General features: G+C 34.9%; 1 protein-coding gene across 1 annotated transcript; it reads right to left on the bottom strand.

Annotated features, from left to right (window-relative positions):
• Positions 1–4,168: 4,168 nt before the first annotated feature.
• On the bottom strand, positions 4,169–12,319 carry LOC149423343 (vitellin-degrading protease-like). Its single transcript, XM_089632728.1, has 4 exons — positions 12,274–12,319; positions 11,757–11,925; positions 10,852–11,116; positions 4,169–5,002 (listed from the first exon to the last, which is right to left on the bottom strand). Exons 1-4 carry the CDS (start codon positions 12,317–12,319, stop codon positions 4,694–4,696), a joined length of 789 nt encoding a protein of 262 aa, XP_089488854.1. The 3' UTR covers positions 4,169–4,693.
• Between the last annotated feature and the right edge of the window lie 2,287 nt (positions 12,320–14,606).

Below are 14,606 nucleotides of genomic sequence, written 5' to 3'. Positions count from 1 at the left end.
AGGTACTCTGTGAAGGTTAAAAGATTTGTGGTTGTAGATTTACCACTAATGAAACCGTGTTGGGTCGTATTCAGGCTGGGCTTAAGAGCAGAATATAGTTGGTCATAGACTATTTTTTCAAAAATTTTGTTAAATATACAAAGTTTGGAGATTGGCCTGTAGTTTTTAACGTCTGTTTTTTTGCCATTTTTGAAAATAGGAGACACATAAGCAGATTTCCATATAACAGGGACAGTGCAATCGGTTAGGGAACGATTGAAAATTAAAGAAAGGGGTAAGGCTAGATTGTGTGCACATTGTTTGATAAAGATTGAAGGTATTTCGTCAGGACCGGCACCTTTGCGAATATCAATTTCCTTAAGGTATTTTAAGACGATTTCTCGTGTCACCTCAATATTGCTTATATTGGATGTATGGTTCCCGACGTCAGTTGGATCAAGGGTAAGTGGATCGGAGGGTTTACTGAAAACTGAACTGAAATATTTTGAAAATAAATTTGCAATTTCCGTTCCATTATTGGCTTTCAGCTCTCCAAAATACATACATTTTGGGACACCTTGGGATGCGTTAGAAGATTTGACGTGGCTCCAGAAGTTTTTAGGGTTTGAGGAAATATTGTTTTCAATATTACTCAAGAAACGGGCTTTGCTTTCCCGACATAAGTCTTTGTGCCGTTTACGAAGCAGGGAAAATGCGTCATAGTCAGCCTGGTTCTTGAGTTTTTTATATTTGCTAAAGTATTTTGATTTTTCCTTAGTTACCTTAATAAGGGCAGCACTGTACCAAGGAGGATATTTCGAGTTCCACGAAAGTTTATGAGGAATATGAAGATTTATGAGGTATTTCAAAAACGTATAGAAACCGTCAAGCGCTGGTTCTATTTGAGAGGTAGAAAAAATGGAAGCCCAGTCAGCTTGTTCAAGGGCGAAATTAATTGAATCGTAGTCTCCACGATTATATAGAAAAACTTTTCTTTTCGCATTTGTCAATGAAGGAGTTTCCTGAAATGGCACACTAATGGATAGAGCTTTATGATGTTCATCTTCGGGAACTAGCGGGTCGTCATTAGATTCGACGGAGATTAGTAGATTTGACAGAATCAGATCTAGGATATGGCCGCTTGAGTTTAGTTCCCCGTTATATTGAGAGAGGTTCAGAAAATGCATACAGTCTACGAAGTAATTACTAACGTGAGTAGAGTAATTACTAGCTGCATAGTGAGCAGATGGCGTAGTTTGGATCCATGAAATTTCAGGAAGATTAAAGTCACCTAAGATAATAAAAGAATCATTGGGGTTATTTGATACTACGTCTGATAACATGTTCAGGAAATTTTCGATTAAATATTGATGTTGAGTCCCTCCGGGGATGTACACGCAACATATATGGACCAAACTGTGAGGTGTAGTATTGGTGCGAATGGTGACCCAAATGTCTTCAGCATAAGAAGTCCATTCTGGTCTGGCGACGCTGATCAGCTCCTGTTTAATAGCTATCACTACACCACCGCCAAGACGCTGACCGGTGGAAGCGTAATCGCGGTCTCTACGATATACATAGTATCGAGGATCGAAAAGTTCTTCGTCTTTGATACCTTTGGTGAGCCATGATTCTGTGAGGGCAATTAAATCGTAATCGTTTGAAAAGGTATTTTGAAGGATCGTCGTAGTCTTGGTACGAAGACCTCTACAGTTCTGGTGATATATTGCTAAAGACATGGGGAGTATTCGAATAAATATTAGTGAGTAGGCGGTAAGTTATACATATAAATGATAACTTCAATAAGTGAGTTTGGTTATAGTGGTCATGCAGTTTTACAAAGTAAGTACATCTAACACAATAATTTCTTGGTATGGGTGCATAAAGTAGTTTAAAATAATAATGGTATAAAAATCTTGTAATATGAATCTCTGACTCGGCTAGTGATAATATTATTCTGATGTTGATATAATTAGATGGAGGTAGATATCCATATTTGAGGTTAAGAGCGGTTAATAATACTATTCAGTTTATATTTGAGTGAAATATTTGTTGACAAATGAGTATACGGTAATTTGCTTACCACGGTGGAGAATATAATTAGTGTGTGTGAGACCGCGATTGTCCGTCGAGTAGGTCTGATTGTCGGGAGTGCAGGGGGTCGCCAACATGCGGTAAAATGTATTCCAGGTTGGTTCTTGAGAAGTGTTGACTGATTTAGAAAAGAATTAGAAAGTTTGTGGGAGAGGGTGAAATGGTAGAGGGAGGGTGAGTGTAATAGGAGTGGATAAAAGGAGGGGGGAAATGTATGGGGAGACACATGAGTATATGAAAAATCCATTTTACGACGCGAAGAAAATGCAGATCTACTCAGGCTATTTTCTTTAGGTCCTCTTCCTTGAAAATTGGTATGGGAGGCGAAGTGGGATTTTTTCTCACAAATATCCTGGTGTTTTTTATCCACGTGAACTGGAATCCCTTCTCCTTGGCAATACCCTTGGCCCGAAAAAGGAGGTTTTTGTTAGAACTAGTCAGATGGTCGTTGACATAGATTTTTCTATCGTAACCAGGGTAATTCAGGTCCTTCGTGCTTATTCCTTTCCTTCGTCGAATTTCGGTGATGAATTCATTTTTACGCGAGCGGGTGGTAAATTTAACAATTATTGGTTTGATTAATTTGGAATGAAGTGGGTCTTTCGCCGAAACTCTGGTGGCGAACTCAATTTCGTTAGTTTTAAAGTTGTGTAAGCCAAGTTTGTTTGCCATCTCTGATAGAATGTTTGGAATGTTTTCATTGTTATCTTGAGGTATTCCTTTTATTTCGACATTCTGTAGTCTCATCCATTGCTCCCTTTTGTTGGAATCTTCTTGTATTTGTTTGATGGTCGATTTAAGGGAGGAAACTTCTTGTTCCAAAAAGTCTACTTTGCTCATTGACTGTTCGAAAGCTTGGAATCTATTGGAAAAGTCATCCAATTTTGAGTTGTTGAAGTCCACAGATTTTTTCAGTTCTGACATGTCTTCCTTGACTTGCTTATTAAGTGTTTTGAGAGAGGCAAGTTCAGAAGATATTTTTTTTATTTCTACCATTACATCTTCTATTGGGTTGGTTGACGTAGCGGATGATTGGAGTGAAGTTTTGCATGCAGTGCAGCGCCAGCTTCTTCTTTTCTCGTTATTAGCCTTTCTGAATGTAGTTTCAGATGTTCCTCCGCATTCGTAATGAAACTGCTTACTGCAGGAGTAACACGTGATGCCGTCGGTAATAGTTAGTTGGCACTTAGAACAGTTCATGTTGAAAAGGTTGGGCACCTCTGGATTGTCGGGCACCGGCGATGAAGTGGATATATAGCTGAGTATGTATGTCTGTCAGAGCACGCACGGCACTGCACTGCCTCTAGTAGGTAGTATTAAATATGGCTACGCGGAACTGCACCTTACTGGACTTTATAATATTGGTTTCACAGCAAATTAACATCAACACTGTAGAGATTATATAAGAGTCAATTTTATGTGAGTTCACTGAAAAATTTTGCGAGGTTCAATGATACAATTTGATGTTTTAACTGTAGGAAAGCAATTATTTTAAGAGAGCGAAAAATGACGTGTGTGTGACACTGTAATCTGTTATATAAAATGACCTACCCTTTTTATTAAAATTAAACTGCAAGATTTGTTCAAACGAGGGTGGATGAACACTAAGAGGTGCCTAAATAGTGTTAAGTTTTTCAGAATTCACACCTAACACACACCTAATTGATAAATATCACTATTTTAATAAATCCTCGGGTATAGATGTGCTGCACAGAAACGGGATAGGTTGACGTTTGAACAATCTAGAAGCTTTGGAAATAAAAAAGAATAAATAACCACCTACTTTCACCCCTACCTCCCCCCCGCGACACACCAAAGTTCTATCTTAACCATAAATACACAGTAACTCTATTATTGATTGAATATTGTTGTTGTTGTTGTTGCTGTCGATGTTATGTTTTTATATAACCCTGATGAAGGTTCAGAGTGAACCGAAACCGGTTGGATTTATATATTGAAAATATATACAATAAAGAGGTAAAAAACAAAGTTATTTAATTATAATTACGCCAACAAAGTGTTTGATACAAGTGAAAATTAAAATTAATTAGGTAGGTAGATACAAAATAAACATCTATGGATATGTCCGTTTTTTTATTATTTTCATAGCTGTATTTTTTGTTGTTCTTCTAATGTATCTAGTTTCAGTTTTATAAATTTAATTAACTATCTATTATTATTTATCACATGATTCATATTAAATTTATAACTACTGCAAGTATCGTACTATGTTCCTTATTTGACAATAGCGCAGTACTTTTAGTACATTTCACCAGGGTTTATTTATTTATCTCTTCAGGAACTGACAGATCTTTTTATTTGTATGGTGGAAAAGAGTCGCCAGAGGTGATATTATGATTCTGAAGTTAGGTTAGGTTAGGTTATTTACCCTGTCCACCGATCAGACTGTCCACAGAAGGTTAAAAAGTTTAGCTTTTTAGTTGAGGATTATGGTTAAGGTGTAAATCTTTCTTTAAGGAGTAATAAATCCAACTTATTACGGATTGAAGATATTTATTACAAGAAAGGTTTTTTTTAATAATATATATAAGCAATTTAACTATGGATGTATTTAAATGGCAAGACGAGTTTATTGAAAACCTGTTTTACTTCAATACATTTAAACTTGCATATTCCATTTGATCCAATCGCTCAGAGCTGGAACGCTGGCGTAAATTCCCGGGTAGTCGGCTCGGGCGCATCCTATGCCCCAGGAGGTGATTCCGACCAAAACGGAGCCGGCAGTTAAAGGACCTCCGGTATCGCCTTGGCAAGCGCCCTTCCCACCCTCACCCACTAGTCCTGCGCAGATCGACCTGCTGTTGATGTATAACATCATTGCGTCGTAGCACTCTTGGCAAACACTTCGGCTGACGGTCGGGATAGTGACCTTCTGCAGGATTGCAGGCCTTCCTCCAGCTCCTCCTTGCTGGAAATAAAGATCTTCAAATAAGTTTCTCACAAGAATGTGTAAATGAATTTGAGATATCAAAGTTAGAAATCACACCGACAGAAGCTGTCACTCATTTGAGCGCAATGTTAGTTTGTTAAAATAAGTATTTTTAATCGATGAACTATTTAAGAATAAAATATATCAGAACCACGATGCATTTAAATGATTTTACGGATACTCAGTTTATAGGCTCTATCGAAATGGTCGATAACTACCCCACATAAAATTAGCTTTTAATTAGCTATTAAAAAATGAATGATGCGGTTAAGGATTAAGCTTACCTAATGATATTAGTTATCGTTATCATTAGTTATCGTTAGTTCGTCATCGTTAGTTCGTCAGTTGATACATAGGCTGCGTTATTTCTCACTCTGCATATTTCAGTTTGTTTATACATTTTTATTACAAGTTAAGTACGAAAAGTTGAGTTCGCGGATAGTGTTTTGCGAGGGCTTCCGCCCCATAATATTTTTTTTTCCGGTTCTTTACCGACAAGCTATAAAAAAAAACAATTTAAAAAACAAGTCTCACAAGTGAAACACGCACGTCAAACGTCAAACGCTATCTTGTACACTATTATATTAAAAAAAAACACTATTTTGTGCAGTGTAAAAGAACTAAACCATCCTATCCGCTCTTACCGTTTAACGGTGTATAAATAACATTATTTAAGTGCAATATTGTGTTATAAAAAAATATATTTACAAATGCCACAATAATTAATTTGAAATAGCGTAATTATTACAAGTTCGCTAAAACCAACACCGAAGAATATAAGAGCAAAATTCGCCACTCCGTATAAGAGGCCCATAGCAACGTGGGTTAATGCACCATATCCGATACTGTACTCGCCAGCGCCCGGGGTACGATCCTTACACCGGCGAATCTTTTTTTTTTTTAAATAAACTTACCATCAGCTTGCCCGCCAACAGGCGTCGGTATCAGTTATCAAAGGTGCTGCGGAGTTTGCCAACCAACAGGCGCTAAAAATTAAACATCCCGTATCAATAAATTATTTTATATAAATATGTCTTGTAAACACTGTAAGAGTGAAATACTCTCCGGTGATGGCATTAAATGCTCTACATGTCTGCTTAACTACCATTTCTTCTGTGTGAACATGAAAGAAACTAACTTTAGGAAGATGGGTGTTAAGCGTGATACCTGGACCTGTATTGACTGCAAAGATGATCTGAAAGTCAACCAATCTTCGAGCGGGAACAGAGTGTCTACTGCTTCTCCTGCGTGCGGTATGAAGTCGCCTCAGAACCCGGATGTCGAGCAGATAATGCTTATAGTTCGACGATGTATTGCATCAGAGTTCGAATCTTTTCACGACAAACTCAACATTCTACCGGAGTTAAAAAAGTCCGTAAACTTCATCTCCGCTGAATACGAGGACCTAAAAAAAATGTTCTCGGAATCACTAGCCACCATCAAAAGCTTACAGGCCGAAAATACGAGGCTTCACACAGAAATGCGTAATCTTAACACGCGCGTATCCCAAATTGAACAGATGGCCAGAGAAACCAATGTAGAGATTCAGTGTGTTCCTGAAAATAGATCTGAGAACTTAGTATCCATCATCAAACAACTTGGAAGCGTAATTTCCCGTCCCATTGCTGAATCTGAAATACTTCACTTACATCGGGTCCCCAAGGTCCATCCTGAATCCAGCCGACCCAAGTCAATAATAGTGAAGCTTCCAAGCGTGAGGGTAAAGAATGAAGTGCTGGCTGCAGTTGCCAACTTCAATAAAAAAAACAAGACGAACAAACTAAATTCTACACACATAGGCATCGATGGCACGAAATCACCAATTTACGTCAGTGAACATCTCTCTCCCGCAAATAAGGCCCTGTATGCAGCTACTAGGATGAAAGCCAAAGAAACACATCATAAATTCGTATGGATCCGAAATGGACGGATCTTTGTACGAAAAAATGAAAACTCTGCTCACGTACTGTTGATCCGCGATCATGACTCCTTGGTTTCTCTCACCTAAATTTCCCAATTTAATTTATCTGTAGAATGTATAATCTATCAAAATCTTAACAAAACAAAATGGAACTGAATTTTTTTTATCAAAACGTTAGAGGAGTCAAAACTAAAACAAATGACATAAAAAATGAAATTTCAATCAACAATTACGATATAATCTGCTTCACTGAAACATGGTTAAATTCATCAATATTTAGTAATGAATTGTTTGACGAGCGTTACCTAGTTTTTCGAAGAGATCGCGAATCCACTAGTTCAGCATCCAGAGAAGGCGGTGGAGTTTTAGCAGCAGTCGATAAAAAATTAATAACAACACGCAAATCATCTTGGGAAAGTGATGGAGAAGATTTATGGTTATCGATAAAACCGCACGAATATTCTAACTCACTTATCTACATTTGTGTATTATATATTCCTCCCAATTTATCTGTTGATGATTACTGTAATAGAATCAAGAATATTCAGGATATTTATCTACAACATAGTAATCCGAAATTTAAATTTATAATTATCGGCGACTTTAATTTACCTGAGATTAAATGGACACCTGACATAGCATATAACAACAAAACACTAGCTCCGTCCAACTACACTAGTCATAAAGCTCACTGTGTTGTCAACTTGGCCTCAATGTGTAACCTTCACCAATTCAATTATATTCTTAATGGAAATTCTAATATTCTTGACCTACTTTTTTGTGATGAAACTAATATTAATCTGTCTAGAACAACAGGGTTATCAAAAGTCGACAATCATCATCCCCCTTTCGAAATGATTTTAAAATTTGAAAAACTGAAATACTTAAAAGATAATCATTGCCCTATTAAATACAATTTTAAGAAAGGAAATTATGAAGCTTGTCGTCTAGATCTGTCAAATGTTAATTGGATCTCACTTTTCAGTAACTCGAATGTCAACAATAAGGTACAATTATTCTACGATACTTTGTGGGATATTATTGATAAACATATCCCGAAAAAAAAAACACAAATAAGAAATCACTACCCCAAATGGTTTAGTCAGTCTCTTATTAAGCTCCTCAAAGAGAAAAATAAAGTAAGACTGCGGGCCAATAAATATAAAAACCCGCTAGACTATGCTGAGTTTGGTATTCTAAGAAAAAGATCGAAAAAAATGCAAAAAGAATGCTATTTATCATATATAAATTCTGTTGAACAAGGCATAAAAGTAAATGTAAAAGCTTTCTGGGCATACTCAAAATCGTTGCGTACTACCAATTGCATTCCTAAATTAATGCACCTGGATTCTATATCTGCAGATAATGGACAACACATTGCCAATCTTTTCTCTAATTATTTCGCATCCGTTTATACTCAATCTAATCCCTTGTTATATACTGCCATGCCAAAAGTTTCGCAAAACAACCAATTTAATCTTGGAAAAATCAATGTTAGCAAGGAAACCATTAAATCTTGTTTAGAAAAAATCGATACATCCAAAGGCCCAGGACCTGATAAAATACCTCCCTTGTTTGTAAGATGTTGTTCCAGCGCGTTGATTAACCCACTTCTTTTAATATATAATGAATCATTATCTTCAGGAACTTTCCCAGACTTCTGGAAAAATGCACATATTGTTCCAATACATAAATCTGGTGATAAATCTTTTGTGAAAAATTACCGACCAATCAGCATTTTATCTTGTTTTGCGAAAGTCTTTGAATCTATAATATATATTTCTGTATTTTCACATTTTAAACCGCAATTATGCATCAATCAACATGGGTTTGTTCCCAGCAGATCTACAAATTCAAATCTTCTTGACTTTTGTGATTATGTTTGTAATGCTTTCAATGAAAGAACTCAAGTAGATGCCATTTACACAGATTTTCAAAAGGCATTTGATAAAGTTAACCATTCTATTCTACTACAGAAGCTTGATCGAATAGGTATTCACGGTGATCTTTTTAGATGGCTTAAGTCTTACTTAGAAAATAGAACACAATTAGTACTTATTAATGGGTACGAATCACCTCCCATAATTGTAACATCAGGCGTACCCCAGGGGTCCAATCTTGGCCCACTGCTTTTCTTAATCTTTATTAACGACCTTGGCCCCATGTTACGCTGTGATTTTGTTCTATTTGCCGATGATCTCAAGATTTACCGCAAAATTTCCACTGATTCTGATCATGTTAAGCTTCAAGAAGACCTTTGCACACTAAATAGCTGGTGCATTCAAAACGATATGTTTTTAAATATTGAAAAATGTTACATTATTACTTTTACTCGTAACAGAAAACGAAAGGATTTTGCATATTCCATTAATAATGTACGATTAAATGCAGTCACCACTATAAGAGATCTAGGAATCACTCTTGATTCAAAGTTTATGTTTGATGTACACATAAATGATATTATAAGTAAATCAATGAAAATGATTGGATTCATTCATAGAATATCGAAACCATTTAAATATCCCCAATCCATTATAACATTATACAACTCGTTGGTCAGAAGCAAATTGGAATATGGGAGTGTTATCTGGAACCCACATTATATAAAATATTCTAAAAGTATTGAATGTGTGCAAAAAAAATTCCTAAGACTGTTATCATATAAACTTGGATTAAATGCCTCACTCAAATCTTATGAAGAACGTCTACTAAACTTCAAATTTACGACATTGGAAAAAAGAAGACAATTTGCAGACTTAATATGTTTATATAAAATTATTCATGATAAACTTCTTACCACTAATTGTCTGAGCAATATTCATATTAAAGTCCCTAATAGACATAATTTAAGGAGCCAAAATATATTCCATATTGATATATTTTATAATAATATTGCATATTTCAATCCACTATCTAGAATGTGTCGTCTGTACAATACAGTTGAATGCGACCTTATAGATATATTCGCAAACAGTCTCGCATATTTTAAAAAACAAATCAACCATCTTCTACCATGATATGTTATGGAGAACAGTTAAGAGATATAATTGCTTTATTATTTTCTTTACTTTTCTTCCTTATCCTTTCTCTGTACATTTACTATATTTTATATTTTATTTTTTATATTCATGTTTTATATTTCTTTTTAATTATTATTATATTTGTATTTTTTTTTTCACCACTAGCATCTCCGCCTAATATCAACTAAACCTTGTTTACGCATGCTGTGAACATTTTTAATTGGGGTGTTAATATCTGTGCACATTCCCACCGAAATAATATAAATGTAATAATTGTTAACACTCTGTAAATGTTTCAAACAATAAATAAATAAATAAATAAATAAATAAATATTTAAAAAATAATAATAATCGAATTAAATTGTAAATAAGTACTATTCTAAAGATAACTCAAAACAATAACCGAAGAGTTCTGTGGCAAAAAAGAAATATATTTAGTAGGTATCCAAAACAAACATTTTCGGGGATATTTATTATTTGACGATCTTTTTTCTTCAAATAGGACTCCATCTAGGCAAAAATGGCATTATTGGATTTTCATAGTTTGCGTTATACTATTCCCATATGGTGACTGAAGAATGCTTTGAAAGAGTTGGTCCATATTATATCCGTAACACTGCAGAATCAAAGTAGGCATGATTTTGCGTTATTGCAGGTGACCTTCAGTTTCTGCCACTAGGAACAGTTTATCCATATTTCTGACATAACAATTTTTAGTGATGTGAATATAAATGGCATTGCGTAACATTTTTTTTGTTAATTAGTTTTAGTAAATTATTTCAAAATGATTTCATTCAGACCGAAGTCATTGTTTGATTTTGTGCTGGTGTGTTCTTTTTCATTTGTTTAAATGAGGAAATCATGTTGTTGTCAAGTTTAATATATACCTGTAGATCGCCCCATCCAGTAGCCATAACAAGGGTACCATCGGGGATGACCTGATCCTGAGTGGCAAGACCAATGGGACGTACTTTGATGCCATCTATCACCAGAGGAGTGGTCGTGAAGAACAAAGCTACATCAAAGTCAATGTCCCAATCATCGAAGTCTTCGTGCGCGATAATTTTGCTGACACCAACGAACTGGCCATCTTCATTGTTTGAGTGGTAGTTTTTGTTGGTTCCAACACGGATTCTCCATTCATTTGCTGGTCTGAAAAAATGTTTTCAAATAGTTAAAATACCTAATATTTTTCCGGAATTGTCCTCATCACGAATATTACCTCATTAACTTTCCATATTTTCGGAATAGAGAATTCATTAAGTTTAACGATTGTATAATATATTTTTTTAAACGATTTTTGTGGTTTTCGGAGTTTCTGAGTTACAACAAACGTTATCTTCGTACTTTATAGAAAACAATGTTATATTTCAAAACTCTTACCTGAACCATAACAAAAATACTCCCTCGTTGTGCAAACAGGTACCCAACAGAGTAACAGACAAAGCTATGTATAAGTTTTTATTAAGTTTAAATAGAAAATGATGTCACAAGTATCTACAATGAACAAATCAGATTTTTTTTAGTATTTATATATACACAAGCATGTTCCATAAAGAGCACCAGACGGCACAAATAAATCAATGCATAAATCAATTTCAGTAAAGGTGAAAATTATCAAGTTATTCAAAATTGTGACCTACTTTAGAATTTCTGCGCAAACGTGGCCTCTATGAGCATTAAATTGTTAGAGTAAATCTTTCTTAGTTTGCAATTATAGGAAAGGACTTAAACGGTGACCTTGCGGTACTCCGAAATGTGATGATGAAATCTTCACATTGTTATAACTTACGCAGTAGCGCACTGAGCTGCACTGACGATGACCTGGGAACTGATTATGGCGCCTCCGCAAACAATTTTGTCACGCAGGATAAGTCCTGCCTGATAGGGAGCGTCCTCGATGGCAGCATCTTCACCACCCACTATTTTCCCACCCCCATATTTCCTGGAAACCGCACCACCTATAAATATTTAAAAACTCAAGATCAATTGTAATATTGGATTTACATTCCAAGGTGTTATTCACTTCTCATAAATAGTGAACATTAAGGTCGGGGTGTTTCATAGAATTTCAAATATAACATTGTTATAAAATGACTTTAGTTTTTTTATTTCCATTTGTTAGGTCTCCTTTAATTGTTGTTTTTGGGTCCGTTACCCCTTCCAATCCAAGTGTGATCGGCTGTCACGTTTTAAGCTGAACACAATTTGATAGAAGACTGAATCGGGGACCTTTCAAAGTCGCTGATTGGCCATATGACAATGCTTTATTTGAATTTCTGTGAAACAAGTGGCCTGGTAATGCTCACCTTGAGCGAAAACCAAAAGGGAAGCAAGCAGAAAAACACTCAACATGTTTCAATTTTTTTAATACTGAACATTTCTCCAGATTGGATGTTATGTTTTAAACAGAATCTGCAGAAGATAACAAACTTTATGTTTTCATTAATGTGATAAAATTTGCCCTGTAAAATCGATAAGCAAAATTTCGAAAACAAGTTTTCATATCTACCGGTTTATCACGGATGCACTTTATTAATTACATTAGTAATTTGTCACATAATTATATTTATCTATTAAGAACATCCATACAGAGTGTTAAGAGACTTACTTCACATGTTTTTACCAGTTATTCTTGACGTTATTTAGAGTAAAAAAAATGTCAAACGAAATTTTTTGAATGCGGTGAAATTATTGATAGTTTTAATTTTTTTTCATGTTAAAGCATGAAAAATCAGTAGGCATTGGACAGTTATGATCGGGGTGATGGTTAAAATTTCATTTGTATTTTTTACTCAAAATAATGTCATGAATCATCGTTTGAAGTAAGTCCAGTACGTCTCCACTCTGTATAAGTAGGATTTCCACATACTTTTTCATATGACTGTCTTATCAGTGATATCCCGTGTCGAGAAAGCCTGTCTTACAATTAGTTAGTTAGTTTACAAATATATAAGTAAAGAAATCTTAAGTAAGGAGTCAAAAATCTTATGTGCACTTTGCTGTCCGGTAACGTTTTTTTTTTTAATAAAAAAATTATTATTCATATTTTCACCACATGTCACCACTGTTTTATCCTTTGTCAAAGTTTGAAAACCCATCTGGCAATATTTTGTTCGAATTCCGTTGAATAATGCACGTGTGTACCTATATTGGCGCACTTTTACAATCACAACGAAATGGCACGGCACCATTTGTCTCATTTTTAACTATTATTATTTAGTGTGTGCGAAAGAGCGAAGACGCTTTTCGACATACTTGCTTATAACAGCTTTTGAACACGAAAAGCGATGCCAATGACAGTGATGTAGTGTGGAAATTTTTAATTTGTTTGTATTTAATTGAAAAAAAAAATGCTACCGGACAGCAAAGTGCCCATAACATTTTTTACTCCAAATGTGCTAAGGAATAGGTGGTTAAAGTTTGTCGGGTTAGTGCCGATACACCCTGTATATATTTAATGTAAGTTTCGATGAATACTTTTTTTGATAAGTTGCAAGCAAAAATATTTAATAGAATTGTATAATGTTTATAATGGTATCGGTATATATTATAAATGCTCCAATGCATTATCTAAACCGCTTACAGTACTATTCAACCGCCTCTTGTTCCTTGGATATTTTCCAAGCCGTTGGAAATCGAGCTTCATTACACCTATCCTCAAAAAAGGAGACGACACTGACATAACCAATTATCGCCCCATTTGTATACAGTCAGTACTTTCTATGCTTTTTGAATCAATGGTCCTTGATGAAATCTATCCCAAATTAATAAAACTAATCGACCAAAAACAACACGGTTTTATCAAAGGTAGATCAACCGCAACTAACGTAACAATATTTCAAAACCTTATATTAGAATCTTTTGCAAAAAATAAACAAGTTGACTGCATATATACAGACTTTTCAAAAGCATTCGACAAAGTATCCCATAAACTACTAACCCGAAAACTATTTGCCCTAGGAGTAAGAGACAACATGCTAAAATGGTTTACTAGCTATTTAACTAATCGTAAACTATTTGTTAAAATAAAATCTTTGCTATCGAAAGCTTTCTGTGCGACCAGTGGCCTACCGCAAGGTAGTCACCTTGGTCCCGTTTTGTTTCTCATTTTCATTAACGATATAACAAATTGCTTCGACGATGTCGAGGTATTGCTCTTTGCTGATGACATCAAGCTATACAAAAAAATAACTGATGTAAATCATTGCCAAATACTACAATCAAATATTAATAAGTTTAAAGATTGGTGCGTACAAAATAATCTGTTTTTAAATGTAGACAAATGCAAAACCCTGACTTTCTGCAGAAATAAAAATCCTGTTTTATTTGAATATTCCATTAACAATACAGCTTTAGAAAGAGTCACGGAAATGAGAGATCTCGGAATTATTTTGGATGAAAAACTAAGTTTCGCCAATCATATCCACCAAATTGTAAACAAAGGCATGAAAACACTAGGCTTCGTATTAAGAACAACTAAAAACTTTAACTCCATACAAGCCATTAAACCGTTATACATATCTCTAGTTAGAAGCATAATTGAATATAACTCAGTAGTTTGGTCTCCCTCTTACAAAATTCACATTAATAACATTGAGCGAATACAAAAAAAAATTCTGCGTTTTATAAATTTTAAATT

The sequence above is a fragment of the Hesperophylax consimilis genome, chromosome 6 (assembly GCF_061612785.1).
Source record: "Hesperophylax consimilis isolate HC1 chromosome 6, BYU_Hcon_1.0, whole genome shotgun sequence".
NCBI classification, from domain to species: domain Eukaryota; kingdom Metazoa; phylum Arthropoda; class Insecta; order Trichoptera; family Limnephilidae; genus Hesperophylax; species Hesperophylax consimilis.
Note: the sequence above shows the minus strand (reverse complement) of the source record. Positions and strands in the feature narration are given on the sequence as shown.

Coding starts and splice junctions, on each gene's coding strand:
- LOC149423343 (XM_089632728.1), bottom strand. CDS start 12,319: ATGTTGAGTGTTTTTCTGCTTGCTTCCCTTTTGGTTTTCGCTCAAG. Junction 11,926..12,273: donor CCTTTTGGTTTTCGCTCAAG/GTGAGCATTACC, acceptor AAATATTTATAG/GTGGTGCGGTTTCCAGGAAA. Junction 5,003..10,851: donor CTGGATGGGGCGATCTACAG/GTATATATTAAA, acceptor CTTTATTTCCAG/CAAGGAGGAGCTGGAGGAAG.